The following is a 26,865-nucleotide window of genomic DNA, read 5'->3' on the forward strand; positions in this document are numbered from 1 at the left end:
CTCCCCCGTGGCAATGAAGCCCCTTGGCTGGTACTTGGCTTCCTTTGATCGCTGATGGAGCCCAGGTTCCCCCAGCAGTGCCTGGCCCTGGTGGGGCAGGATAAATGTTTGTGAAACTAAATGGGAACCCAGGTCTCAGCACTGTGTCAGGTTCTAGAATCTTCTTTGATGTCTCCATCCTGCTTGTTTCTCACTCAGCCCTTCGTCTGGCCTGACATCCACAAGAATCCCCTACCTCAATCCCTCCTATTTCCAGTGCCCCCATCCCACCAGGCCTCGTTGCCCTGGGTCTTGCTCTCTGCAGACCACAACTGGGCAGGCCCTCTTTCACACCAGCTCCTCACCACCCTCCAGGTGAAGCCTTCGTTAAAACCGCATTTTCTATAGAGGCCAAACCATTGTCTGACATTCAGGGCCTTCCTTCAGCCTCCTGCCCCCCGTCTCAGCAGCAGCCGCTCCGCTGCACCTGCCCGCAGCACCCCTGGCTGGCCCCTGGCCCGGCCTCTCTGCCATCCGTGCAGCTCAGAGCCAGGTGGTCTTGCTGGGAGGTTGCCTGGCCCACCGCCAGGATCCCCATGTAGGTGCCTGACCCAGCACATCAAAGCATGATGTCGCCATTTTTACCACCACAGTCCTATAAAGTTATTTCTTGCTAACGCATGGATGTGTGGACACAGGCCTCACCTGTCCTGGCCCCCAGCCCATGCGTCTGCCCTCTGCACTTATCTGTGTTCCTGACAGCCACAAGTGGCCGTGGAGCTGCTCAGGATGGAAGGATGGCTGGAGACGGTCTGTGGCCTGTGTCCACATGTCCCGGGACCCAGCCTGAGGTGCCCTCCTCACCCCCAGACACCCATGCATGTGGCCCCACACCATGTCACTCCCACGCTCATCCGTCCAGCCCCAGCTCCCAGCTAGAGTGCAGTCCCATGGGGGACCACGCTGCTGTGTGCTCCACCCGCCTTCCCTCCCGAAACCCTGCGTCTCAGCCAGAGTTCAAGCGCACCCGTGCTGAGAGGCGAGGTGGGAGTTAATTCTGCCCGGGACTCTGGTGGCCTGAGAGGACTCTTCCCGCAGAAACAGCCTCATCCCGAGAGCACTGGCAGGAACGCAGATCAGAGGCCTGGGCTAGATGGGACCAGTTTTCACGACTCTGCTAGATACGGTGACATTTTTTACGGTTTTGAAAATGAGTTACCATAGAAATGGATCCACGATGGACTAATGCAAGGGAGGGGAGGGCGAGAAAGGAACACAGCCCTGCGGAGCCTGGAGCCGGCCCTGGTGCAGCTGTGGGAAGCGCCCTGCTCACCCAGAGGAGGAGCTGGGGGCCCCGGCCAGCGGCAGAGCCAGAAGCCCCGCAGGCCGCCTGTGCTCTCCACACCTGAACACGGGATTCTGTGGGAGAGCTGTTGTCAAGTCCTGACCCCTCTACTTCGTTCGGAATCTGGGAGCCAGAACTACTGCCTTTGGAGGAAAGAGGAGCCCGGAGACCCGAGCCCAGAAACTGGGGCACTGCCCGGCTCCTGGGAGGCCACAGAACAGTGGCGGCCCCTGCACCCCAGGCCTGCCCAGGCCTCTCAGCCGCACACATTGCAGCCGGCTGCACTGCGGCATCATTGGTGTTCACAGGACGGGCCATAGCAACTGCTTCTCCCTTGGTTTATTTTTTAATGTTTCTTAAAGACGGGGTTTCGCTGTGTTGCCCAGGCTGGCCTCGAACTCTTGGGCTCAAGCAATCCTCCCACCTCACCTTCTTGGGTACCTAGAACTACAGTTTCCTTCCTTTTTTCCAAGGCATCGAGAAGCTGAAAGAGTCCTTACGAGCCCCGCGTGCAGCTCCAGAGAACCCCAGTAGTGAGTTCCGGCCAGGCCTCGAGGTCTGGGTTTCAGGGCAGAGAAGGTATTGGTTTCTGCCTTTGCAGAAAAAAAGCCTGGTGCTCGCTCAACCAAAAGAAAAGCTAGGCAGGGTTTTTGCCAAAGGAACTGTGTAGGTTTGGAAGGAAAAGGCTTCACAACCCAGAAACTGGAGTTACTCTTGTCAGAAGACGGTGGTGAGAAAATGAACAACACTTTTCCAATGCTACAGGATTATGTTTTTAGGGCAAAAGTCCTTAACTAAAGGCCATTATGATGTTTGTCTCGTAGGGGTACTGAATATGCTGAGTAAACGATGCAGACGCACCACCCATCCGGCCCGGGAGGTGCTGCGTCTTCCCTGTGGGCAGCTGCAGGGCCCACGGCTCCGGCCGGCCCAGGAGGAGGGAGGGCGGAGCGGCTGGTCAGCGTGATTCTCGTAACAGCCACACTGAGTTGTGGGTGCAGCCCCTGAGGGGTCAGGAGGGGTCACAAGAAAGGGGCCGCTGCGGAAGCCCTCGGCCTGGGGCACTGGTTCCCCAGGATGGCAGAGGGTCTTGGCCATCACAGACTGGGTGAGCACATCAGAGGGCGCAACCCGCTCTGCCGACCCCTCAGCCTTGGGGTGGCGGCTGGCAACTGTCACCTGCAGGAAGACTCTGTCTTCTCTGAACTGCTCCGACAGCCCGGGAGCTTCTGGGATTCAGAGTCGGCCAGAGCTCTGAGTAAATTTCCCCGCCGTGTATGCTATTTGGAAAGCTGTGGCCATTGGGCTCTGAACAATAACTTCTAAAACCATTCATTATGATCTTTTATTACTTTTAGTCTAGACATGAAAATAGGTTCTCCGTGCTTACAGGGAGTTCTGTGAGTGCCAGCAGGGGCCCTTTCTAAGCTCAACACCCCTGGTCCCTGACTCCCTGCAGGGCAGGACCCGGGCAGCCCCACCTCCTTCCTGGTGGACTCGAATCCGATGGGAAGTTCTCTGCGGTCTGTTTTGGGGACTGGCAGATTTTACAACAGGACAGTTCATACAACGGAGCCTGAGAGAAGATTGTGGCCAAACCAAGGAAAGACGTGAAATAAAGACAGCAGTTCCGTGATCACAGCGTCATACTTTTTACTAGTACATAGTTATAAAATCCACTGTCGCTAAAAAGACTGGCAAAAATTAGATTTTTTTTTCCCCTGTTGAGTCACAAACAGTATTTCGACTTTGATATAAGTGAAAGTCTGCACGAAGGTCGACAACAATAGCGTTGGCCCTCGGTACGCGTGGGGGACTCAAGGGCCCAGGGCCCACGACGCTCAGTCCTGCTAGGAAAGGCGTGGCAGCTGTGCGTCCCCCACACACGTCCCCCGTCGTGCTTGCATCGTCTCTAGATTCCTTATAATACCAAACCAGCACAGTGTGTCAACACTGGTTATGCTCTCTTGTTTTTTTTTATGTGTATTACTTTTTGGGTTGTTTTCAAATATTTTCGATCTGCGGTTGGTTGAATCCATGGATGTAGAGGGCCAACTGTAATAAAAATCTGTTTTTAAAAATTAGATGAAAGTGGCCAGGCGCAGTGGCGCACGCCTGTAATCCCAGCACTTTGGGAGGCCAAGGCAGGTGGATCACGAGGTCAGGAGATTAAGACCATCCTGCCTAACACGGTGAAACCCGTCTCTACTAAAAATACAAAAAAAAAAAAAAATTAGCCGGGCGTGGTGGTGGGCGCCTGTAGTCCCAGCTCCTCAGGAGGCTAAGGCAGGAGAATGGCATGAACCCAGGAGGCAGAGCTTGCAGTGAGCCGGGATCGTGCTGCTGCACTCCAGCCTGGGCAACAGAGCGAGACTCTGTCTCAAAAAAAAAAAAAAAAGTTAGATGAAAGTAGCAGCTAATACATCTCACACACACCCCCACCCCGCCCTGCACATTGCCAAGGTCCTTACCTGGAGTGTCCTGTGGAGCCCTGACCTAGACCCCAGGTGTCCGCGTCTGTGGCCCCCACACTGTGGGTGAGGCTTGAGCAGCCACCAGCCTGCACCGTCCTCGCACTCTACCGGGGCCGCCGGGAGTCGGGGGCCTCCTGCCGTGCCTGCCCTGGGTTCCGGGCTTGCCCAGTGCCCTATTCTTCACAGTGGCCTGGTCCTCACCCCCGGGTCTTGTGAGGAGGGTTCTCATATAAGACCAGCTGCCCCTCACAGCCCCTTCACGGGGCAGTCGAGCCTCGTGGGGAGCTGCTTCAATGCCTCACTCAGCTGTGGGGAGCCCAGGACCCCAGAATAATCAAGGGGAGTGGGTCTCAGGTGGGCAGTCATCAACGGGCATCTTACGGGGCCATCCTGTCACCCGTGGTAGAGAGTGTCGTGGAGCTAGGCGGTAGCGAACTTCGCCAGTGAGGCCGCATCTCCTCCTCACCAGGGCCTGTCGCGGGAGCGAATTCAAAGCCAAATCTCCTAGCCCACCCACCCACTCTAAAAAAAAAAATGAGGACGCAGCCATCACCGATGTCCTTGTGTTGCACGGAGCAGTTCCTAGGAGCCGGCTCCGCTGGGGTAGAGAAGACTCTAGGGATGTTCCCACAGTCTGGACCGATTTTACATTTCCGAGACTTGCTTGTGGATCCACACGGCTATCGCAGAGCTGTGCAATCTGAGAGCTGGAAGGCTTCGGTTCTGTCCTAGTACACGCGGTGCAGGACCACGGTTGAGCAGAAGGTGCATCTGCGTGGCACCGTGGCGCTGAAGTCCGGGTGTGCTTGGGCCCTAGGCTCCCAAGACGTCCCCACTGCCTCCTCCTGGGCACAAGGCTCAAGCACAGGGACCGCCGGCCAGGCACACATGTGCATGGGCAAGACCAGCAGGGGACGTGTCCCTGGGAAGAATGCTTCCTTTGGTTGAAGGCTGTAAACTCGCCCTGTGAGGTGAGACATGTCAGCTACCAGAAAAGGTCCCAGCCTCTCATGATTCATGCCAGCACGGGCAGCACAGCAGCAGAGCGTGATCTCCTAGATGGCAGCGTGACCTCCTAGATGGCAGCGTGACCTCCTAGATGGCAGCTGAGCTCAATTCCACACGGCTCAGTCCTGGAGACACTCACTCACTGCAACACGCATTCATCATGGGGGCCTCTTCAGGAGCCACGGGCATGGGGCTTCCCTGACCTCTGCACTCACGGTGGGGGCACGCACAGCAGGGGTAGACACTGGCCCGCCATATGTGGAGCTGAAGTAGAGCTCGTCTTGGGCTCGCTTAGCGGAGTCCATAGGTGGAGGTGAGCCAGTGGCCTCAGGCATCTGCAGAACCCACACACACATTGACTTTCGCACCCGCCTCCATCTCCGTGGACTTGACTGTGTCGTGCAAAACCCGCTCCACGTGCGCAGCTGTGTTCCTGCAGTGACACGAGGCCCTCCACTGGCTTTTGATGCTTCAGCTCTTTCACCAACAATCAGGTGGACTGGAATCACACCTCACTCGAAATCTTTGAATCTATTTAGTGAACAAGCACTTGCTTCTCAGCAAATTGTCTAGCTTCCCCAAAAATAAAGAAGATGGAGTTCTATGTGGCTGGATCCCTTTTCAACTCCCAGCACTGAGGGCAGGGCCCTGTCTGCCTCCGCCTCTGGGGTGAAGCCTGGCAGGAAACTGCCACTCCTGGTGCCCGCAGGCAGGGGAGGCAGCGCCTAGTCCCGCTCTGCCCTCCACGCTCAGCGCCTCTGGTCCTCGGCCCAGCCCTTGCTGGACATGCAGCCTCTACCAGGATTGCTGCTTCCCTTCTCGGCCTCTCTGGGTCCAGCGTGGCGTGGACAACAGTTCGGCAATGCCTGCTCCATCAGCCTCCTCCCTGGCCTCAGCCAATGCTGACTGTGCCAGGAGCCCACATGGCCCGTGCCTGCCCCTCCCTTCTGGTTTCCAAGTGCTCACAGCCCCCACCCCGCAATCTCTGATTGGCTCCTGCAGGCTTCCGTCGGGTATCCCCCAAGGCTGCGCGTCCCCATCACCTCTGCGTTTTATTGTTCAATGTCTTAGATCTTGTTTGTGCTACCCCTGCCTCGCTCCACCCTTCCTTTGCCCAGAGAATGATCCTCCTTCCCTTCAAAGCCTGGCTCCTTCGTGCCTCTTCCGCCAGGCCTTCCCGGCCTTCACCTCCTAGCCCACTGCTGACAGAAGGAGTCACTCGCTCTTTCTGCGTCTCCCTGAGGCCGCACGCTGTCGTGGACGTAGCATGGCTCAAAGGTTTGATGGGTGTGCGTTCACATCCTTCATCCTCTGGGCCTCACCTTCCTTGGCGACGCTGGGGGTAACACCTGCCTGTAGGATTGCTGGGGAATTAAATAGGACCGAGCAGCCGCACCGACGAAGCCTCAGCGCTTCCCTCCGTGCCCACGACTCACCAGTGTTATTTATAAATGAGTCTGAGTCCCTGCTGGGTCCTGCCTTGTCTGTCTTTGTATCCGAGTATGCAGCACAGAACCTTGCATTGAGTGTTGGGTGAGTCGGGAGAGGCTTAGGGACAAAAGTCACAGCACATCAACCTTTCGTGAAATCCTAGCATCTCAGAGCAGGGCCAGTGCCTGGAGGTGGGCAGGAAGCACGTGGAGGTGGGCAGGAAGCACGTGGAGGTGGGCAGGAAGCACGTGGAGGTGGGCAGGAAGCACGTGGAGGTGGGCAGGAAGCACTCCCTGGGTCACAGTGCACAGCAGCACGTGCTGAACTTGGTGCGGTGCAGACGTCCATGCCACGTGCACCACTACCCATGGGCCGCGGAGGCTCCTAGAAATCTAGGATGTGACATCAGACGCTCCTCCGGGAGTGTGGTCATGCCCTCCGATCCGCTGAGGCATTTCAAGGAAAGTTACACCCTTTCCAATGCAGTTTTCCTTTTAGAAAGATTTGGCCTCAGTAGATGAATCCATGTGATCAAGCCTAGTGATCAGCTAGGATTCTTGAATCTCGGGACCCGTTGCCAGAATAACAAAATGGGGGCTTCCTGTAACCTCAGCTCTTTAAAGCAACACTTCTGATACCAGGGTTAGGGTTTCAGAAAATGCAGCTGCCTTAGGAGCCTCATTGGCAGCTACTTTCCACTAAAACATCTTCCATTTCTCTCTCTCAGGAGTTTCCTTTAACAGTGTTTACACTCAGATTTGGAGAGTCCTGCTGCACCTGGCTGCTGACCCCTATCCAGAGGTCTCGGACGTGGCCATGAAAGTACTCAACAGCATCGCCTACAAGGTACGTGCCAGGTGCTCCCCACCGCGCTCCAGCTGCTGATTCTCGGTTACGAGTATGCACGCCAGGAACTCCAGGTGTGCCCGGGTCCACACCACGGTTTAGAAAGTAACAAAACGAGCTTCAGCAAATATCTTAAATCTGGAGATGTACACAGTACACCCCAAACTCTGTGTCTGTGCAGCTCCCACGTGGGCAGAGGGTGCTGGATTTACTGACGCCTGTCAAGGCAATTAGGGGAGGACTGCCATTATCTTTCAGGATCCTCTGGTGTCTGGGTGAGCTACAGTGCTGGCCCTTCTTCCATTTTTTTTTCTTTCTTTACTTAATTATTTATAAGAGATGGGGTCTCCCTGTGTTGCCCAGGCTGGTCTTGAACTCCTGGGCTCGAGGGATCCTCCTGCCTCAGCCTCCCAAAGTGCTGGGATTACAAGCGTGAGCCACTGCACCTGTTTTTTGTTTTTGTAAGACAGTCTCACTCTGTCCAGACTAGAATGCAGTGACCTGATCACGGCTCACTGTAGCCTCCAACTCCTGGGCTCAAGCAATCCTCCCACCTCAGCCTTGGAAGTAGCCGGGACTACAGGTGCACACCACCACACCCGGCTAATTTTTAAATTTTTTGTAGAGACAGGGTCTCAGTGTGTTGCCCAAGCTGGTCTCTAACTCCTCAGTTCAAGTGATCCTCCTGCCTTGGCCTCCTGAAGTGCTGGGATTACAGGCATGAGCCACCACACCCAGACTTTTTTTCCCTTTCTGATAGCAGTAATTTTTGACTCATTCAAAACCCTTCCAGTTAATGGTTTCTTATTCATGGCCATTCTAGCTAAAGGGAACTTTTCAAAGAATCAGTTTTTGGTTTCATTGGTTTTTCTCTGTTGTTTGTCCATTTTCCATTTGATTGAATGAGCTTTCATCAATAAAGCCTGCTTTCTTCTGCTTACTTTGAGTTTAATTTGCTCTTCTCATCCTAGTTTCTTAAGGTAGAAGCAGAGGTCATTGATTTTAGTCCTTTCTCTTTGGGGACTGTAAACTCTTCTCAGTCCCTTTTGTGAGCTCTGGGCATGTGGCCTACCGCCTTCCCGCTGTTTTTTCTCTGCCTCATGGGTTGTCACTCTACCCTTGAGCAGATGAATACTTAGTCAAAGACCCCAGGGGCCTCTCCTGCAGACCTTGGAAGCTTTCCCCTCTCCAGTGCTCTGTCCTGCAAATTGTCACCACCTCAGCCTCCCTGGAGCCCCAGTCTCTGTCTCCTGTTCCCTGAAAGTGCTGGGCTCCCCGTCTCTGCGCTGTGGCCTGGGACTGCCTGAAACCACCTGCAAGCCGGACACAGGGCAGCTGTTTATTTCTGTTCTCTCAGGGATCACAGGCCTGTGACACCCAGCACCTAGTGTCCAGAAACAATTGTTTACGGTATTTGTCCTGGTTTTCTAGTTGCTTATGGAAGTTGGATGATTTATGTGGAATTAGAAGTCACTCATTATAGCACTTAAAAATTTTTTGGTAACTTTTTGATAAAACTTCAAAAGCTTACAGAAATGTTGCAGGAAGAATGCAGGGAAAGGCCACACTCTTGCAGCCTCTGTGGTGTTCTACGTCTTCATCTGACCTCGTCACAGCTATGGCGTTGGCTTGGGTATCACTCAGTGCCAGGGTCTGCAGGGTTGAGGAGCCACGGCTTCCCATCCTAGTCCATCGCTTTTTTCAAATGTGCTATCGAGTCCCCCCCTCTCATTTGCTGTGGCCTTCTGGGTCCTGGCCAGCCATCGAGCCAGGGTTCCTGCAGCTCCTCAGCTCCTTTTGCTGATATTATACTTGTGTGGCTTTCGGTTCCTTCAACTAAGTTATTTTCTGTTGGTCTAGTTATATCTTAGATGGAAGTCACCTTACCGTCTGCAGTTGGTTCTTCTTCAGTTCTTTTTTTTTTTTTTTCTCTTGCTCTGTTGCCAGGCTGGAGTGCAGTGGTGCAATCTCAGCTCACTGCAGCCTCCGCCTCCCAGGTTCAAGCAGTTCTGCTGCCTCAGCCTCCCGAGTAGCTGGGACTACAGGCGTGAGCCACCACACCCGGCTAATTTTTGTATTTTTAGGAGAGACGAGGGCTTTCACCGTGTTGGCCAGGATGGTCTCGGTCTCTTGACCTCGTGATCCGCCTGCCTCGGCCTCCCAAAGTGCTGGGATTACAGGCGTGAGCCACTGCGCCTGGCCTGTTCTTTATAGTATCACAGGTAATAGTCACAAGTAGCCTATTGGCCAACTTGGAAAGGTCCAGATTGTTTAATTCTGCACCAGCCTCCCCTCCTGCAGCGGACTCTGCCACTTCCTTCGTCACCACATCCCCGCAGCGGATTCTGCCACCTCCTTCATCACCGTGTGGTGTGGCCAGCTGCACGGGCACCTGGAGACGTTCATCCCCAGGCAGCAGGCCGTCTCCTCAGGTTTCTTTTATGTGTTACTGGCCTGTTGAAAATAGCCAGTCAATTAAGTTAATGTTTTCATTATGCGGTAAGAAAACTAAGAAATAATATAATTATTTGCTTTTAAACTAGGAATAAGATAAATACAAAAATAAACCTTAGGCTGGGTGTGGTGGCTCACACCTGTAATCCCAGCACTTTGGGAGGCCAAGGCGAGAGAGGATCGCTTGAGCCCAGGTGTTTTGAGACCAGCCTGGGAAACATAGTGAAACCCCGTCTCTACAAAATAGTAGCAAGTTAGCCGGGCACGGTGGCAAGCACTTGTGGTCGCAGCTACCCAGGAGGATGAGGCTGGAAGATCCCTTGAGCCCAGGAGCTCAAGGCTGCAGTGAGCTATGATTGCGCCACTGCACTTCATCCCAGGCAGCAGAGTGAGACCATGTCTTTTAAAATAATGTTTAAAAATATATGTTTGTTACACATTATGGTCTGAGACCAAGAAGGGGAGGCAGTAAAGCAGACAGGAAGGAAATAAGGAAGAAAAGAAAGTCGTAAGACTGCACAAACACCCCTGAGGAAGCCACCCACGGAGGCCCCAGACCAGAGCAACCGGTCCCGAGGCCTCTCAGATGAGCTGACGCTCTGGAGGATTGGGACTGAAACCGTCACATCTGCCTGCTACGGATTAGGGAAAATCGGTTCTTACCACTTACCACTGCCCTTTTAGACTCTAAATAGCCTCTACCACTTTTACTTTAAGATTTCAAGGTTGGGTTTTAAATAGCCATTTTCACTAAAATAATTGTAAAAGCTTTTTACGAACATTAATAAATGGTTTAAGTTTTTAGAGTTGATGGCCAGTTCGCGTCTCTGCTGGCAGTTCTCTGACACACAGGAGCGTCTGGTGGCCTCTTCTTTTCTCTCGGAGGCACAGGATGGCTGTGGCCATGCACCACCCTTGCTCTGTCCTGACTGCACAGTTGGAGGCCAGCGCTATTTAGGAGGTTTGATCGTTTTCCCCCAATTAACTTAGCTTCTTGGGTATTTTGATCATGATGAAATCAGTATTCAGCCTATTTAAGTTTATTTTTCAGTGGCTTTTGTGTATTTAACCTTACTGAAAAATTAGCCTGAATTATTTTAAACTGTAATCCGAGTGCCTAATCTTGAAATATAAGGACTATTAAGTGCGTTCCTGTGGACCTGGCCTCCAGTTGTTAAATAGCTCCTCCCGGGAAGCTCTCGAGCCTGTGTAGCACAGAAGCCACTGCTCTCTGCTCTTCAGCAAACATCCCAGCACAGACTCCACAGCCCAGCACCCTTTTGGATTGTGTGTGACATGTAGTGTAGCTGGACGGCCCGCCCCCCTCTCCCGCCACGGTAAGGCAGTTAAGCACCTGCGTCTACCTTTCATGTTAGCAGGTTATAGCAACTCGAACACACGGCTTTGTCGTGCTATCCGATTGAGACCCAGAAACCGCCATAAAAGTGGCATTTGCCTTCTGTGCCTGCTTTGCCGTTCTAGAATGACACAGAGACCTTAAGGCACATGGCCATCACTCCAGCAGACATGCCACAGCCAGAGGGGTGGAGACCAGAGTCAAGAGAAGGCCTCTGCTAGAGACCTTGCTATGCATAGCACAACGCAGCATGAGCTTGTGTGTGTGTGTCTGTGTGCGTGTGTGTGCACGCGTGTGTGTGTGTCTGAGTGTATATGTGTGTGGGTTTAAGAGTAAACATTGCTACTGAAGCATTTGGAAGCATAAATCTTTCTTGTCTTCATTTTAATTTCAAGAAATGCCTTATTTTCCTGCTCTAGGAACTGAAGGGATTACATTTCATTTTACAGAGAAACGAGCCTATTTTAGATATTTAACTCTGAAGCCAAATTTTTGTTCATCAGAGTCTAAAACAGCCTTATTACTATGGAATGCCCTGTAGAATTCTATATTCAAATACAGAAATTGCCACCAGCTCTGTATGAGAGAACCCACACAGCTCCAGAGCTGTGGTCTGATTTCATGTATTTATAATATATTTCGATTCCCATTCTATGGGCTTGGGGTTTTCATTTTGCTTTTACCTCCCTTTTCTCTTGGTTTAGTTTTGGGGGTGTTGTTTGTTTGTTTTGTTTTGAGACAGGGTCTCACTCTATCACCCAGGCTGGAGTTCAGTGATCCAGTCACGGCTCACTGCAGCCTCGACCTCCTGGGCTCAAGTGATCCTCCCACCTCAGCCTCCTAAGTAGCTGGGACTACAGGGGCGCACCACCATGCCTAGCTAATTTTCGTATTTTTTGTAGAGATGGGGTTTCACCATGTTGCCCAGGCTGGTCTCAAACTCCTAGGCTCAAGTGATTCACCCACATTTCCCTCCCAAAATGCCAGGATTACAGGCATGAGCCACTGCACCTGGCCTGCTTTTAGGTTTTTTTAAGGAAAATTTCAGACTATGTAGAAGTAGAAAGAAGAGACTGATGCCCCTCAGGAGCCTGCCTGTGGCCCCAGCAGTTCTCACCTCAGTGGTTTTAGGACAATGCCAAGAAAGAACCTTCAAGCCACAGGTGGTCACCTGTCAGGGCACATGTGCTCATGATCACTGCTTATATTATAATTTATGAGAAAACGTGTGAGCATAAATGCACAAACTCACCTAGAAGCACCGCTGCAGCCTCTTGATACTGTGAAGAGTGTGTGTGCATGTGCGCTGGCCACTGCCTCTGTCGCAGGACTCATGCATGCAGACAGAGATGAGAAAGGGGTGTACTTAACGAAAGGTCAAATTGATGGCAGTGGCAGCCAGTCTGGGAGCGGCCACTGCCATGATGCCAGCTACAGCTGGGGAGGTGTGGCCAGGGCCGTGTGCTCCACAAAGCTGGCAGGAGGCAGGGACCGGTGGAATCCCACCCCCTTCCAAACTGGCAGGGCGGGAGCCTCATGCTCCCCAGGCACAGCTACAGCCACCCAGCCACAACTCTGGATCCAGGCATCTCTGTGCTCTTGGGGGCCGGGAGCAGGCAGGAACCCCACCCTCCCAGCCACAGCTGCAGCCACCCAGCTGTGGCTCCAGACCCAGCCATCTCTGCTCTTGGGGACCAGGAGCGGGCAGGAGCTCCACCCTCCCAGGTGCAGCTGCAGCCACCCGGCATGGCTCCTCTGTGCTCTCAGGGGCCCAGGAAGTGCCCCTACCCCTGCAGGCTTGGAAGCGTCTGCTCCCGCTCCCTGGCCTCTCCCTGCTCCTGGCACCCACTTCAATCTCAGAGCAAAGTTGAGGCTGTACCCAGGTGCTGTTGCAACCAGCCGGCTGTGCACACGCTCGGGGCAGTGCTCACATGCCAACCGCCTGCTACGTCAGCCCCCTCTGGACTTTGGGCACCAATGAGCATGGGAGGGAGGCTGAGGGTGGGGACTGAGGGCAGTTTGGCACTGGCCTGCAGGTGCCCCTCGGCACAATCAGCCTGGGTGTTATGGATGATGGCAGGAGGCAGACAGGGTCCTGGGCAGAAAGGGGCGGGTCCCCAGTGAAGTGCCACCTTCAAGCCAGAGACAGCCTGAAGCCTGGGGGCTGGGCTGATGGACCAGAATGAGAACTTTTGGTGCTTTTTCCAAGCCTGCCCATGGCTGCCCATGAATCAGTCAGCACATACTTCCTCCCCTTTGAAGCCCATAAAAACCCTGGACTCAGCCAGACTCGAGGAAACGATGGCATAACCTGCCTTCAGAAAGGAGCTACCCATGCCGGGGTCTCCTCTCTGCTGAGAGCTGAGCAGATGTCAGGAAAACCAGCTGCGGAGAGGAGCTACCCACTCCAGGGTCTCCTCTCTGCTGAGAACTGAGCAGACACTGGGAAAACCAGCTGCGGATAGGAGCTGCACACTCCAGGGTCTCCTCTCTGCTGAGAGCTGAGCAGACGTCGGGAAAACCAGCTGCGGAGAGGAGCTACCCACTCCAGGGTCTCCTCTCTGCTGAGAGCTGAGCAGACGTCGGGAAAACCAGCTGCGGAGAGGAGCTACCCGCTCCAGGGTCTCCTCTCTGCTGAGAGCTGAGCAGACGTTGGGAAAACCAGCTGCGGAGAGGAGCTACCCACTCCCGGGTCTCCTCTCTGCTGAGAGCTGAGCAGACGTCGGGAAAACCAGCTGCGGAGAGGAGTTACCCACTCCAGGGTCTCCTCTCTCCTGAGAGCTGAGCCGATGTCGGGAAAACCAGCCGCGGAGAGGAGCTGCACACTCCAGGGTCTCCTCTGCTGAGAGCTGAGCAGACGTCGGGAAAACCAGCTGCGGAGAGGAGTTACCCACTCCAGGGTCTCCTCTCTGCTGAGAGCTGAGCAGACGTCAGGAAAACCAGCTGCGGGGAGGAGCTACCCACTCCAGGGCCTCCTCTCTGCTGAGAGCTGAGCAGACGTCGGGAAAACCAGCTGCAGAGAGGAGTTACCCACTCCAGGGTCTCTTTTCTGCCGAGAGCAGAATGCTTATCAGGACAGTCTGCCTCCGGAGAGGAGCTACCAACTGTGGGTCTCCTCTGAGCTATTCTGTTGCTCAGTAAAACTCCTCTTCAGCTTGCTCAACCTCCACTTGTCCGTGTACCTCATTCTTCCTGGATGCAGGACAAGAACTTGGGACCCACCAAATGTCAGGGCTACAAGAGCTCTAACACAAACAGGGCTGAAACATGCCCCTTGCTTGCCACTTTGCAGATGACAAGAAAGAGAGAAGAGAAAAGGAGAGAAGAGCTACAGCCCTTCAGGGAACCCAGACCTAGGAGCTCCCTGAGATAGGGCTGTGATGCCATCTCTGGGGCTCTGCAGTTCCTGGCGTCTCCAAGCTTCCAGGTGCCACCACGTTCCCCAGTGCCAGATGTTGAAGCTGCTTGTAGTACACCTGGCCCAGCCACAGCCTTGCAGGGAGCAGGCACCCATGCCAGTGCCTAGAGCTGCCCACCCCCCTGCAGCCAGCATGCATGGCTGCGCACAGTGGCTGGACCCCACATTCGCTCTCACACCCCTCACCACTCTGCGCCTGGCTTGCCTTTGGCAGGTGTGAGATGCGGGCCAGCAGTGTGAGCCAAGCGCAGCCTGCCAGGCTGAATGGGCATAACAAGCCCAGTGGGCCCAAGTAAAAACTCGGGCAAAGGCGTCACCAGCCACAGAGGTTTCTGGCTGGCAAAGCAATACCCCAAGGATCCCATGACATTTTGATCTACTTATAAAATGAAGACCTAAGTTACTGATAAAGTAAATAAACATTGGCCGGGTGCGATGGCTCACACCTGTAATCCCAGCACTTTGGGAGGCCAAGGCGGGCGGATCACTTGAGGCCAGGAGTTCCAGACCAGCCTGGCTAAGAGTCTCTACTAAAAATACAAAAATTAGCTGGGTGTGGTGATGCACTCTTGTAGTCCCAGCTACTCAGGAAGCTGAGGCACAAGCATTGCTCGAACCCAGGAGACAGAGATTGCGGTGAGCCGAGATCACACCACTGCACTCCAGCCTGGCAACAGAGCGAGACTCTTATCTGAAAAAAGTAAAAGAAAGAGAATGAAAATAAAGATTGAGATACCCAGGAAAGCATATTCCAAAGCACCAAACATCCTAAGCCTGATGCCTGGCTTCATGCTTTCGTAGCATGAGTTACTTATGGATAGGTTTCATTTTTTTTTTTTTTTGAGACTGAGTCTCACTATGTCGCCCAGGCTGGAGTGCAGTGGCGCGATCTCAGCTCACTGCAACCTCCATCTCCCAGGTTCAAGCAATTCTGCTGCCTCGGCTTCCCACGTAGCTGGGATTACAGGCGCGCGCTACCATGCCCAGCTAATTTTTGTATTTTTAGTAGAGACGGGGTTTCACCGTTGTTGGCCAGGCTGGTCTTGAACTCCCGACCTCAAGTGATCCACCTGCCTCGGCCTCCCAAAGTGCTGGGATTACAGGCGTGAGCCACTGCACCCGGCCATGGATACATTTCTTTTAAAATCACATTGTCATGCCAGAATTTTCTCTCCTCCTACTTGACAGCCTCTCTTAGAACCCAGAGAGCCCGGTCTGTGTCTCCCTACCCTCTGTTCTCTCAAGCTGCCTGAATCGTAAGGATTTCTTAATTCAGCATGTTTGCAATTAGCCTCTAGACCAAAGTAGTTCTGCACTGCTAAAACTGTCTTTACCTCTGAAATTCTCTGAAATTTCTCTTCCAGTGATCTCAGCCGATCTGCATATAGATATTCTGATTTCTTTTTAACCTCGTCAAATGGCATTTCCTTAACTGAGACAGACAGTTCTCTGTTGCCACCGTGATCCCTCCCTCTAGAACCGCACCTCTCTGAAGCCATTGGACTCTCTCCCAGCTCAGGGCCCCTCCGGGAATCGTGAGCTCTATGTCCAGCCCCTGAAGGCCGTGCTGCCCATCCCACCCCTGCCTGGTTTCAGCGGTGGCCTGCTGCGTGGAAATGTCCGACTGCCTCTCCCACCAAGCCACGGGCGTGCACACCCTCTGCGTCCTCAGCAAGCGTTCGCCTCACCTGCCTCAGTTCCCGCACCTCCACCCCAAGGATGGATGCTCAGAACAGTGGGATGAGCCGCCCCAGGAATGTGGCATGCCAGCAGCACTAATGAACATGAACAGCCTGGACACATGTCACACCTATGGCTTGAAAGCTTGTCATGCGCATGCTCATTCCCCTCACTGCAGACCTGGGGAACGAGGGCAGCATCAGCCTGGACTAGCATAGCTACAGAATCAGACGTGGCCCTGCCTTAGAGCCACACTGCCCAATGCTGGCCCGTGGGCCCCTGCCCAGCTAGAGCAGAAGCACCCCTGGATCGCCCATCCAGATGGAGATGCCCTGTTCCCCTGCGGAGATGCAGACTCCAGGCTCTGGGGTGGCGGCCGGGAATCTGTTCTCAGTGAGACAGTACTGTGCAGCTGCAGGCAGCGGCTGCCCCACCAGCACCCTCGCGGGGGTCATAGCCACGAGCACCCTCGCCGGAGTCATAGCCACGAGCACCCTCGCGGGGGTCATAGCCACTAGCACCCTCACGGGGGTCATAGCCATGAGGCACTAGGTTGGCTCTTGGAGCCTGGGGCTCCTTCAGGCAGGGACAGCACCAGCTTTGCCCTGAGCCCCATTCTAGTTCTGCTAGCTTTCAGCCAGTGACTTCATGCCTCTCAGCTTGCATTTCTCCATCTATAAAACTTAAAACTGGGATCATTGTATGACCCCCACCCCCTAGGGCTGTGGTAAGAAAGGCAGAGCCCCGTCCCTGTGCCGCCTGGGTGCAGCGGGGGCTCCATACAGCGAGCTGCATCGTCAGCACTCGTGTCTGTGTCCGGTGCCGCCCAGGTGCAGAGAGGGCTCCACACAGCAATCTGCATCGTCAGCACTCGTGTCTATGTCGCCATCACCTCCTTGGCCATCTCACCATCCTCTGTGGAAAAGGGGCCACAGCAACTCCAGAACCTCCCGAGCCTTCCCACACACCCGGGTCTGAGGAGGGAAGGAGCTGGTGGGCTGAAACACCTCGGCCTCCACTGACGCGGCGTTCTCTTCCTGCAGCGCCTAGGACTGAGGGCACCGTGGCCCCAAGTGAAATTCCTTAAGGCTTCCTTTGTAACTAATGGGCATCTTGTTAAGAGTCACCACGTTGCTTTAATGGAATAATACCTAGGACTTACTTTTCCAAAAGAAGAGTTCATAGGATTTATCTAGGAAACGCAGTTTGCAGGAAAATGACTTGAAGAAATAGCAGCACACGCTTTTGCAGGGGTTTCTTCTCCCCCACCAAGCAGCCAGCGGCCTCTGCGCTATTCTTAGCCCAAAAGTGCCTCTGGATAATCCTCTGGGAATCCCTTTTTAAGAGTTTCTCACACATGAATCCAGATCCTCGATATAAAATTAACAGGAACATTTCTGAAATACTCCACTTCCTCCCAAGATAGAGCAGCCAGAAGCTGACGCTGGCATCCGCAGCCCTGACTGTGTCAAGATCCAGTGGGAAAATTCACTGTCCAAGTCTCTGAAATGTACGGTATTTTTATCTGCATTGGATCAGACGCCCCCGTGTCCTTGTGAGGTGGCGCTCCCGGAACAGGAGACAGGGTGGGTCTCATTCCAGTCCCCGCTTCACCAGCTGCAACAGTCAGGGGTGGATAAAAGACACCTGCAACTCCATCTTCAAAGAGTGTTTATGTGTACACTGGCCCGAGAGAGTGTCTGTGCTGAGAATTCGACTGTTAGCAAAGTCGTATTTGCCACTGCCGAAGGTTGGGCTTGGGGAGTGGAAGAAAGGCCCTGTCTTGTAGCCGTGACCTTGACCCTCTTACAGCTGCCATCCTCTCTGGACTCAGACCTCCCTAGAGGGCGTGTTTGCACACCCTTGACCTCTGCAGGCTGCGAGGGAGCCGGGGCTCTGGCGGTGTACATGCTGAGAAGGGCGCTGTGTCCTCGAGGCAGGCCTGGGCCCACAGAGGCTGTGCGGGCCGCACTCAGCCCTCCAGTTTGCATCTCCAAACCCAGCCTCTGCCATTGCCGTGCCCTCTCTGTTCACCCTTCCTGGTGCTGCACTCTAAGATGGTGGCAGGGACCAGCAGAAAGGACTCTCCCTGGTCCTCTGCCTTTGCCCCTGCCCCAGCCAGCTCTGCAGCTCCTGCTCGCTGCATATCCTGTCCTCACACCGACACCGCAGGCAGGCAGGTCTGCCAGGTCACCTCTGAGGGACACGCTACTCATGTTCACAATCTTGGCCCCACACCCAGCACAATCAACGCTGAGTAAATGTTGAACAAATAAGAAGTGCACAGCTAAAGAAAGCTCCCTCCAGGCCAACGCCCTGTGGTCACTACACTAATGGGGGTGGGGGGGGGGGGGGCTCCTGATCCAGGTGTGTGTCCGTCTCACGAGATTTCCAGAAGTGGTGGAAAATTAGTTTTGTGACAGCAGCCCCAGGTACAAGCCATCTGAAAGCAGGATGGTCTCATCTTATAACCCCAGGGGCTGCGAGAATTCATGCTGAGGCCCGGATCAGTTCCCTGCCTGGAAGAGTGGGCAGAGCAGAGGGTTCGTCACCACGGCTCCCACGCGGTACTCCCGCGGGTGCTTCCGTGCAGGGTGGCAAGGCGGGAGCTGCACAGACCCCAGGCAGCCGAGCGTGACGCCCCAGGGCTCCTGAGTCACCGGCCCCAGCCCAGCAGCGCCTGAGCCTTTGTGCTCCGTGAGCATCTGAGCATGTGTGGGTTTTGCTGAAGGCTTCATTTCAACTCCAGAAGTTTTCTGTCTTCCCCGTCACCTCCCACTGTTTTTCCAGACATTTTGAGAAGGCACATATAAAGTTCAGAGTCGAAAACTTGCTTTTCTCTTTTTAGACTTTTGAAGGGATCATATGTCTGGCAGGTTCTGTGGGATGGTTGTATGTGTCTAGGGCTGGCCGAATAGTTTAATACCAAAACAAAACAAGCTCAGAAAGAACATGTATTACTCTTGTCATTTAAAAAATAGGAACGTTGCTTAAAGACAAGTTATGGTTCCATTTTCTTGCTATTTGCATTTTGAAGGAAAGGACAATCTGGGAAGCGTGGATGTTACATGAGTGAAGACTTCAGGATCGTTTTGTTTTCCTTGGTGTTCTGTTGGCTGAATTGCAGGTTCAAGGTTCCTAAATTCTAAGTGAATAATTAAAAGCATGAGACATTGCAGGCTCCACGCGGATGCGGACCTGAAGGAACAGGGTTCTGTCTGGCTGGAGCGCAGCCTGGGATGGGCCGGTGCTCAGGGAACGGCTTGTGCCTGCGGGATCAGTGGGCACCTTCATGGAGCAGCTGGCCCCATCCTCCTGACACAGATGAGGTTGCCCCGGCACCATCAGGCCCCTTCTGAACGCGCACAGCCTCTGGAGTCCAGAACCCAGCGGGACCCGCGTTCCCCCCACTGAGCAGTGCACTCAGAACAAAACCACCCCGAAGCACCTGGGCCCTCGCGAGGTCATGTCGGTGGGCGGGCAGCACACGCCCTGCCTTGCGTGGTTTCTCTCGGCTGCTCACTAACGCCGACAGCTGGTCTCCAGATCCACAGAAAACCCTGCTTAAAAAAATCAAAGCAAAACCACTTGCCTCCTGAATGCCAGGGCTCAAGCTGGTACAAATCTTTTTCTGTGGTAGAATTTCAAGCCCTGCAGGTGTCTGTGGCAGGAGGCTCTCAGAGCCCAGGGTCTTGGCTTCATCCACAGACGGCTGGGTTGAAGGGGTGGTTTGGAGCTTCATGCTGCCCACTAGGCTGTGCCAGCTGTGCACCACCCTGCTCCCCACCCCCCGGGAGCAGCCATCCCCTCCCCCTGCCAGTGCGCCCCTCCCCAGGGCAGGTTTCAGCCATGTCTGCCCTGGAGATGAAGGTTCCCCGTCCATGCAGTGCACCCAGCACCACCTGCGTGCGCCCATGGGGAAGGATGACCACAGCTCCTCGGCCAGGAGGATGTTAAGGGCGGTCTTGAGTTCCAGGCCCCGTCACAGTCCAGGCAGCAGAGCCCATTTTGCCGCTGGAGAGAGCCCAAGCCCCCTGCAGTCATTCTCTGACAGTTTCTGTGGCCTCCTGAAGAACACGGGGGTGTAAACAGTGGCCTGCGTGGAGGCCTCAGGCTGCTGGTGGCTTTCCACCCCGTGCCCACCGGCCAGGTCCCGGGTGGATGAAGCACTCCCTGACCCCCCGCGAATGCCACGTCGCCCGGCTCCGGAAAGAGCGTGGCTGGTGGATTCTTCCCGGGCCTCAACTCGCAGCTTCTGACCCGAGAGCTGAGGTGTTGGGGGAGAATTGGACTCAAGGCTGGGACAGTGTGGAGGCCCAGCCTCAGGCAAGGGGGAGGACACTGAGGCCGCCAGGAGCCGCCCCTCTGGCAGGGAAGGTGAGGAGGGTGGGCCGTCATCCATCTCAGAGGCTTCAGGCCCTGACCCCTCAGGAGCCTCAGGCAGAGCTTCCTCCCCAGACATCCCGGCTCACACGGCCACGCCAGGGCTCGCCCAGTGGATGCGTGTCCAAGAGTAAAGAATGCCGCTTGAGCTTCAGGATTGCCTTTGGGGGGGATCCAGCTGGGGCCTTCCATTGGTGTCGGTGCTTCCTCGGCCAAAGGCCTTTTCTGTGATTCTGAAGCAGCTCCACGCCAGCCTCTGCTTCGTGTGGCGGCCTCCGTGGAGCACGTCCCGTCTGACCTTCACACCCCCATGCCTTTGCCCCTAGGCCACCGTGAACGCCCGGCCGCAGCGCGTCCTGGACACCTCCTCCCTCACGCAGTCGGCCCCCGCCAGCCCCACCAACAAGGGCGTGCACATCCACCAGGCGGGGTAAGTGCCGCCCGCTCAGCCTGCAGGTCCGTGGTGGTGACCGGGGCCCCACGGGCTGAGCTGTCCCTGAGCCGGCCTCCCCGTCCTCCTCCTTCCCCGCTCTGTCTTGGCTTCGTCTCCTCCCCCATTTCCAGCGGGCGCTCTTTCCCTCTCCCTCCCGGACATCCCGGTACCCGCCTGATCTGAGCCCTGCCTTGAGCTCTCCCCATCTTGAGGAACCTTCATGTGCACATGATCTCAGCAAAAGTTGAACGAAGCCTGGTCTCTGTGGCCTTTCAGAGTTTGTAAGAGGGGATCTAGATCTCCAAATGGGTAACCAACAGGTGTTTGCACCTCAGGACGTGGCACTGCTGTGTGCTGAGCTCGCACATCCCGGCCCACTCGACTCTGAGCTGGGTTCGTCCTGTCCGCGCCGCCTCCCAGGGTGCTGGAGTTCAATGAGGGACAACCCTGCCCCCTGCCAGGCGGGCAACCGAGCAGCATGGACTCGGCACCAGCAGCTGGGGTTCGGGAGCCATGATGGCATGCTGGGCGACTGAGGACACCCCGGGCCCTGGTGGCACCTGGGAGGGTGCAGGTGGCCCAGGAAGTTGTTCCATGTTCCCTCTCGAAGCCCCAGACTCTGCAGAGGATGCAGTGTTTGTTTTTCTTCCAATGGCAGGGGCTCCCCTCCGGCGTCCAGCACCAGCAGCTCCAGCCTGACCAACGATGTGGCCAAGCAGCCGGTCAGCCGAGACTTGCCTTCTGGCCGGCCGGGCACCACAGGCCCCGCTGGGGCGCAGTACACCCCTCACTCCCACCAGTTCCCCCGGACACGGAAGATGTTCGACAAGGGCCCAGAGCAGGTACGGAGGCCCGGCTGCCTCGTGATCTGGACACTGAGAGCGTTGCTTCTCAGATGGGGGCTCGTGGCCTCAGCCTCAGGCTGCTCACATCACCATGGGATGCGGCAGGACCTGCCCTGCCGTCCTGGGTCTGTGGGCCACTCTCTGCCTTTGCAGACCCGGGTGCTGGTCCTCACTCGTGCACCCCTCTGCCTGCACTCTTCAGGAGTACTGCTGGGTGTGTCCCGGTTCTCCGCCCCTGGTTCTGGGTTCACCATTCTGGGCAGCTTCCATGTAACGAAACAGGAGCACGGAGTTACCTGGCTCTGCCCTTCCTGGGCACACAGCACTCTGCGTCCCCTCGGGGGCAGCTGCACTGCAGAGCATTTGTTCTGAATGTGTTGTCTTTTCTGTGAACATCCAAGTACGCTGCATAAATAGGTACACTCTCTTTGCCTTTAACTAAGTTGAAAAAGATATTTCTGGAGAGAGGAATGTGTGCTTTGTTTTGCCGGGGTTATGAGAGTGGTGTGAGGTGGCAGCTGGTCTGGAGACCTCGGCTGTCTCGTCCAGGTGCTGCCACTTTGTCAGTTGAGGGCACCGGGGCTCAAGAAGGTGGTTCAGGGCGCACCCAGCACACCCAGCTGCTTTGGGTGCTGACAGCATGATCATCTCAGCAATGAGTGGGGTCCGGGGCTCGCTTGGTAATCCAGTGATTTTAAAAGAAGTTAGCGGCCGCCTTGCAGGATGCCCTGGAGCAGGAACGGCCATGTTGGGGTAGAAGAGCTGTCACGGCAAGAGCGGACAGGTCCCCACAGGTGCTGCTCAGCCCCAGCCCACCTGGACTTTCCGTGTCTCGGCAGAGGAGGAGCGAGAATCACCACCGAGCCCCAAGTGCAGGATCAGCCTCCTGGCCAGGCCCTGGGGAGCAATGCTACCGGCACGTGCAGCTCACCCACCCGACCCCCCGGGGTGGGGGGGATGCACCTCTCACTGCACCTGCCCTGGGATCATGGGGAGCTCCCTGTGCCAAGACACAGCGTGAGAGACGCCAGCAGGCCACATGGCGTGGCACAGGAGGCCCCTGGTGCCCAGCCTCACTGCACAAACACACACAGACTCTGACAGCCCTGGCCGCCACAGGTTCCACAACAGGAAACACCCAAAGCTCAGTCCTGCTCAGCTCCACATCCTCTTTCTCCAGTGGCTGGGAGCTCCAGCCGGCCTGCAAAGCTGTGCGCTCCATCCAGGCCACTTCACACGGGAGTCCCCGCTCTCAGCCTGGTGTCATGGGGCCGTCACAGGAGCTGTCCTGGAACCAAGCGGCAGAGGCTTTTTGGGGGTTGATAAACCAGCACACATGGACGCACATGGCATTGTCTGAACAGTCAGTTAGAATTGACTTGGGAGCTGTGCTGGGTCGGCCCTGGGGATGGTGGGACCGACGTGGCTCACACTTCACAGCCCGGGCCCCTCAATCCCTGGCCAGACGTTCAGGGGTTCTTGGTCACCAGGATACGGAAGTGAGCAGAGCACAGAAGTGCCGTCCTTACGGGCAGCCCAGTGCTCCCGGCAGCGCCTTTGTCCCCAGCTGCAGCTCTTTTGATCTCAGGAGTGGCATGACTGACTGGTGTTTCTTTTTCCTTCCAACCCTCCTGCTTAAACTCTGAAGACTGCGGACGACGCGGACGATGCTGCTGGACACAAAAGTTTCATCTCCGCCACGGTGCAGACGGGGTTCTGCGACTGGAGCGCCCGCTATTTTGCCCAGCCCGTCATGAAGGTGCGCCCGGGGCATGGGGTTCAGAGTAGAGTCCTAGCGAACATGTGTCTTTCCCACTTCTTTGAGCGTAAACGCTCAAGGCTTGTGGCTGTGGGAGCGTCCCATTGTGGTCGTGGTTGTGGTGGTCACGGTTAAGGTAGAACCGCAAAAGAAACAAACTTCACTTACCTTCCTGTCGCCAAACAAAAAGAGAAAACCTGCCTCGCTGGAGCTTCCCAGTGTGACAGGTGTCACTTTGCCTTAACTGACAGGGTCACTACAGGCCTTCCCACTCCCTAACGGTGAGGGTCACTCGAGGCCCATCCCAAGGCCACGCTTGCGTGGCTCCGAGGTCTGGGGACTGTTAGACGAAGCCTGCTGCAGCCAATCCTAGCACATTTGGGATTACACCACAAGACTGTCTCTGAGGCTCAACCCTGACACAGCCCTAACAAGCGCCGTGTGCTGTGGACGCAGCGGCTGTGTTCCTGCAGGCTGGGGCAGGGGGCGGCTCTCGGCCTCTTCGAGGAATGGGGCGGGAGCGGCTTTGTCAGCACAGTCCCAGTGCTCATCTCTCTGCCAGGGCCCAGCAGGGACTCGTGGAGATTTTCTATAAATCTAAAGTGCATTCTGAGCAAACCTTCCTCTTCCCTCATATATAATTGAAAGCTGAAACTCTCAGCTTATTCTCGATTGTATATCAAGCTTGCGTCTTAGTCATCTCTGTGAATGGTATTTGGACCCCATGACAGCTCAGCCCCTGTGGTCCTGTCTTCATAGTGAATGCTGATTTCTGTTCATAAAAACAGAACCATCAGGCAGCCCCTGAGGCAGGCAAGCCATGAAGCTTGAACTACTGAGCCCCTTTACTGCAAAGAGAGAGGAGTTCGCCTCCCTCTTCTCACATGAACCTGGGTGGACAGTGGCCTGGCTGTTCTAGAAAGCGTCTTGCCAGGAAGCATCAAACGCCTTAAATGGCCGTTCCCTTTGACCCAGTCATGAATCTGCTAAAATACTGTCTTAAGAAAATAATCAGAGATGTAGATGACTTCCGTGTTGTTTATAAGAACGAAAATTGAGATTCACTTAAATGTCCACAGAGGGTGAATAGTTAAAAAGTTATGAAATATTTGATGAGATATTATTGGAGCTACTGAAAAGTTAAACATTAAAAATAGTGTCCTAAGGAAGCGCTCATGACAACATTCCTTAAAAAGAAAAAATGCAAAATGCAGACCAAGAAGCCAGATTTGCAGAACAATCACAGCCGTGCTTCCCATACAGACACAGATGTGCATACGACGGAGACCAGCAGAGCCCGCTCCTAACTAGAGATTCGCAAATGGCGCCACCCACGACGGCACTGAATTGGGCTTCTTTTGTGTCTCTTCTGCAGTTTCTACACTAAGCACGAAGCACCTTTAGAGTCGGGGGAAAAGAATTAAAGAAACAAACCCCAGGAGATCATTGAGGCTGGTGGATTCAGTCCTAGTCAGAAGCCCCTCACCAGGCCCACCTGCCGGGCTCACCGCTGCTTCCCTGCGGGTGGCATGAGGGTGGCGTCCCCTCCGGGCTCACCGCTGCTTCCCTGCGGATGGCATGAGGGTGGCGGCCCCTGCAGACAGAGGGAAGTGCCCCTTCCCATCACTAGGAGGCTTCTGGTTAGGAAAGGAAAGCATACACAAATCCTGGAATCGGATGCAGGAAGCAGGAGCCACCCAAACTCTGAGTGAGCCAGAGCTGGGAGGTGGCTGGACACTGTGCCAGGGGTGCCAGGCCGTCCTCTAGAACTGCGGCCCAGTCTGTTGAAAAGTCAATGGAATTTAGTCTAATATTAACAAGCTTGGTGTCCTTGATGCGGTCTCATGCTTAAGGCAGACAAGGTCAGGCGACTAAGAAACCCACATGGTCTGGTCTTCGCTCTTGCTGGGATGGCAGTGGCTGTACATGTTGGTAATTTCTTGGTGTGATAACGAGAGGCTTTTCCTGAAGTCCTTGAAAAATGCCTGTTCTCAGTCATCTATCCTATGATGAAAGAGGAATGGCATAGATAATCCAAACCTCATTGCTCTTAAACTTAAAAATGAATTTGACTTTTCCCCAAAGGATTTGCTTTCCTTTCCTAAGCATTTTTAAGTACACAGCAGCTGATTGCAGGAGGAAGTTCCCCAGAGGCATGTGGAAGGCCGTGTGTGTGTGTCTCTCTGTCTCTGTCTCTATGTGTGTGTGTGTATCCCTGTGTGTGTCTGTGTGATGTGTGTGTGTATCTCTGTATGTGTGTGTATCTCGTGTGTGTGTCTGTGTGTTTCTGTGTGTGTCTGTGTGTGTGTGTCTATTTGTTCCGGTGTGTGCAAGCCCCAAGCCAGCGTCTCCTCTCCCTTTCTTCAGATTAGCAGCCCCTCCTCCGCCTGCCCTCATCTCCTCCATTTGCACATCTGAGAATTCCCGCCCGCACGGAGGAGCTGGAGGGTGTCAGCCTTGTGGTCTGGCCCTGCCGGCAGGTCCTGCTGTGTGGACACTGCAGAGATTAGTCCAAGGGGATCCATGTAGGAGCTGCCATCACACAGGAGGTTGATCGGGAAACGGTTGCTGAATGAGTAAACGATTGTCTTCCTCTGCCCCTGCCAAGTATTTGAAAACAAATGCTCACTTGGTTGTCGTTGAAACAACAGGCTCTGGGTGTCATGATGGAAAAGAGCGCCGTGTTGTGGTCAGCGTTGTCTGTAACTCCTGATAGCAACTGCAGTCTTAGGAGCGTCTTTAACATTAGAGACCTTTTCCAAACTTAGGAAGCAGGACGTGTTTTATCTTGTTTTAAAAAAAAATTGTTTTCCTACTTTTTCTAGGTGGTATTCATAAAGGTATTCTTTTACTGATTTAATTCATCAGCTAATGACATTTGTGTAACGAGCTGCATTAGGAACTTCTTGTTATTAGCCTGCTTCACATGTAAACTAAAAATAGCTCTAAGGCTAGGATTGAACCTAAAAAAGAACAGAAGAACTGCAAACCCGAAACTGCTTCAAGGTATATAAGAAACTAAAACAGTTACCAGGTCACAAAATAATGACCAGTTTACACTGACATGCAACTAGCGATTAGCAGGATGAGCATCCAAAGACACCGTGGTAAGGACAGCGTCTGCTAACGTTTTTATTAGTTCACCGTCAGATTTCGTACAGGTCCGTATGACTAGAAAGAGACTTGTTCTGTCTGCGGCTCACCTTTGATTGGTGAAGCAACCTCCTTTCTTCCCATGTTGGTTTACGGAGCTCGTGTCTACATTAGAAACCACAAAAGAATATTAAAAATGGTCTGTCGTGTGCTTAAGAAAGAAAAAGATGTATTGAATTGTGTTCTGATTACAAAAGTCATATGACTTTTTTCTTCTCTCAGTTGGAAGATTTCAAAAATTGATTCTATCCAGAGAATCAATCCCTACAAGGCTGTAGGGGCATGTGAACTCTCAGACAC

General features: G+C 54.4%; 1 protein-coding gene across 7 annotated transcripts in view; it reads left to right on the top strand.

Annotated features, from left to right (window-relative positions):
* Positions 1 to 26,865, top strand: part of RPTOR (regulatory associated protein of MTOR complex 1) — a 416,632-nt gene that overhangs the window by 351,427 nt on the left and 38,340 nt on the right. For 5 of the 7 annotated variants that reach the window (XM_024350719.2, XM_063799998.1, XM_063799999.1 and 2 more), the window contains 4 exons: positions 6,965 to 7,083; positions 20,702 to 20,805; positions 21,467 to 21,650; positions 23,302 to 23,412. In XM_024350719.2, coding sequence (XP_024206487.1) covers positions 6,965 to 7,083; positions 20,702 to 20,805; positions 21,467 to 21,650; positions 23,302 to 23,412 — 518 coding nt within the window. The remainder of the gene's footprint in view (positions 1 to 6,964; positions 7,084 to 20,701; positions 20,806 to 21,466; positions 21,651 to 23,301; positions 23,413 to 26,865) is intronic. The other 2 variants (XM_024350720.3, XM_063800000.1) reach the window with 1 other exon arrangement.

This window comes from Pan troglodytes, chromosome 19 (assembly GCF_028858775.2).
Source record: "Pan troglodytes isolate AG18354 chromosome 19, NHGRI_mPanTro3-v2.0_pri, whole genome shotgun sequence".
In the NCBI taxonomy this organism is placed as follows: Eukaryota; Metazoa; Chordata; class Mammalia; order Primates; family Hominidae; genus Pan; species Pan troglodytes.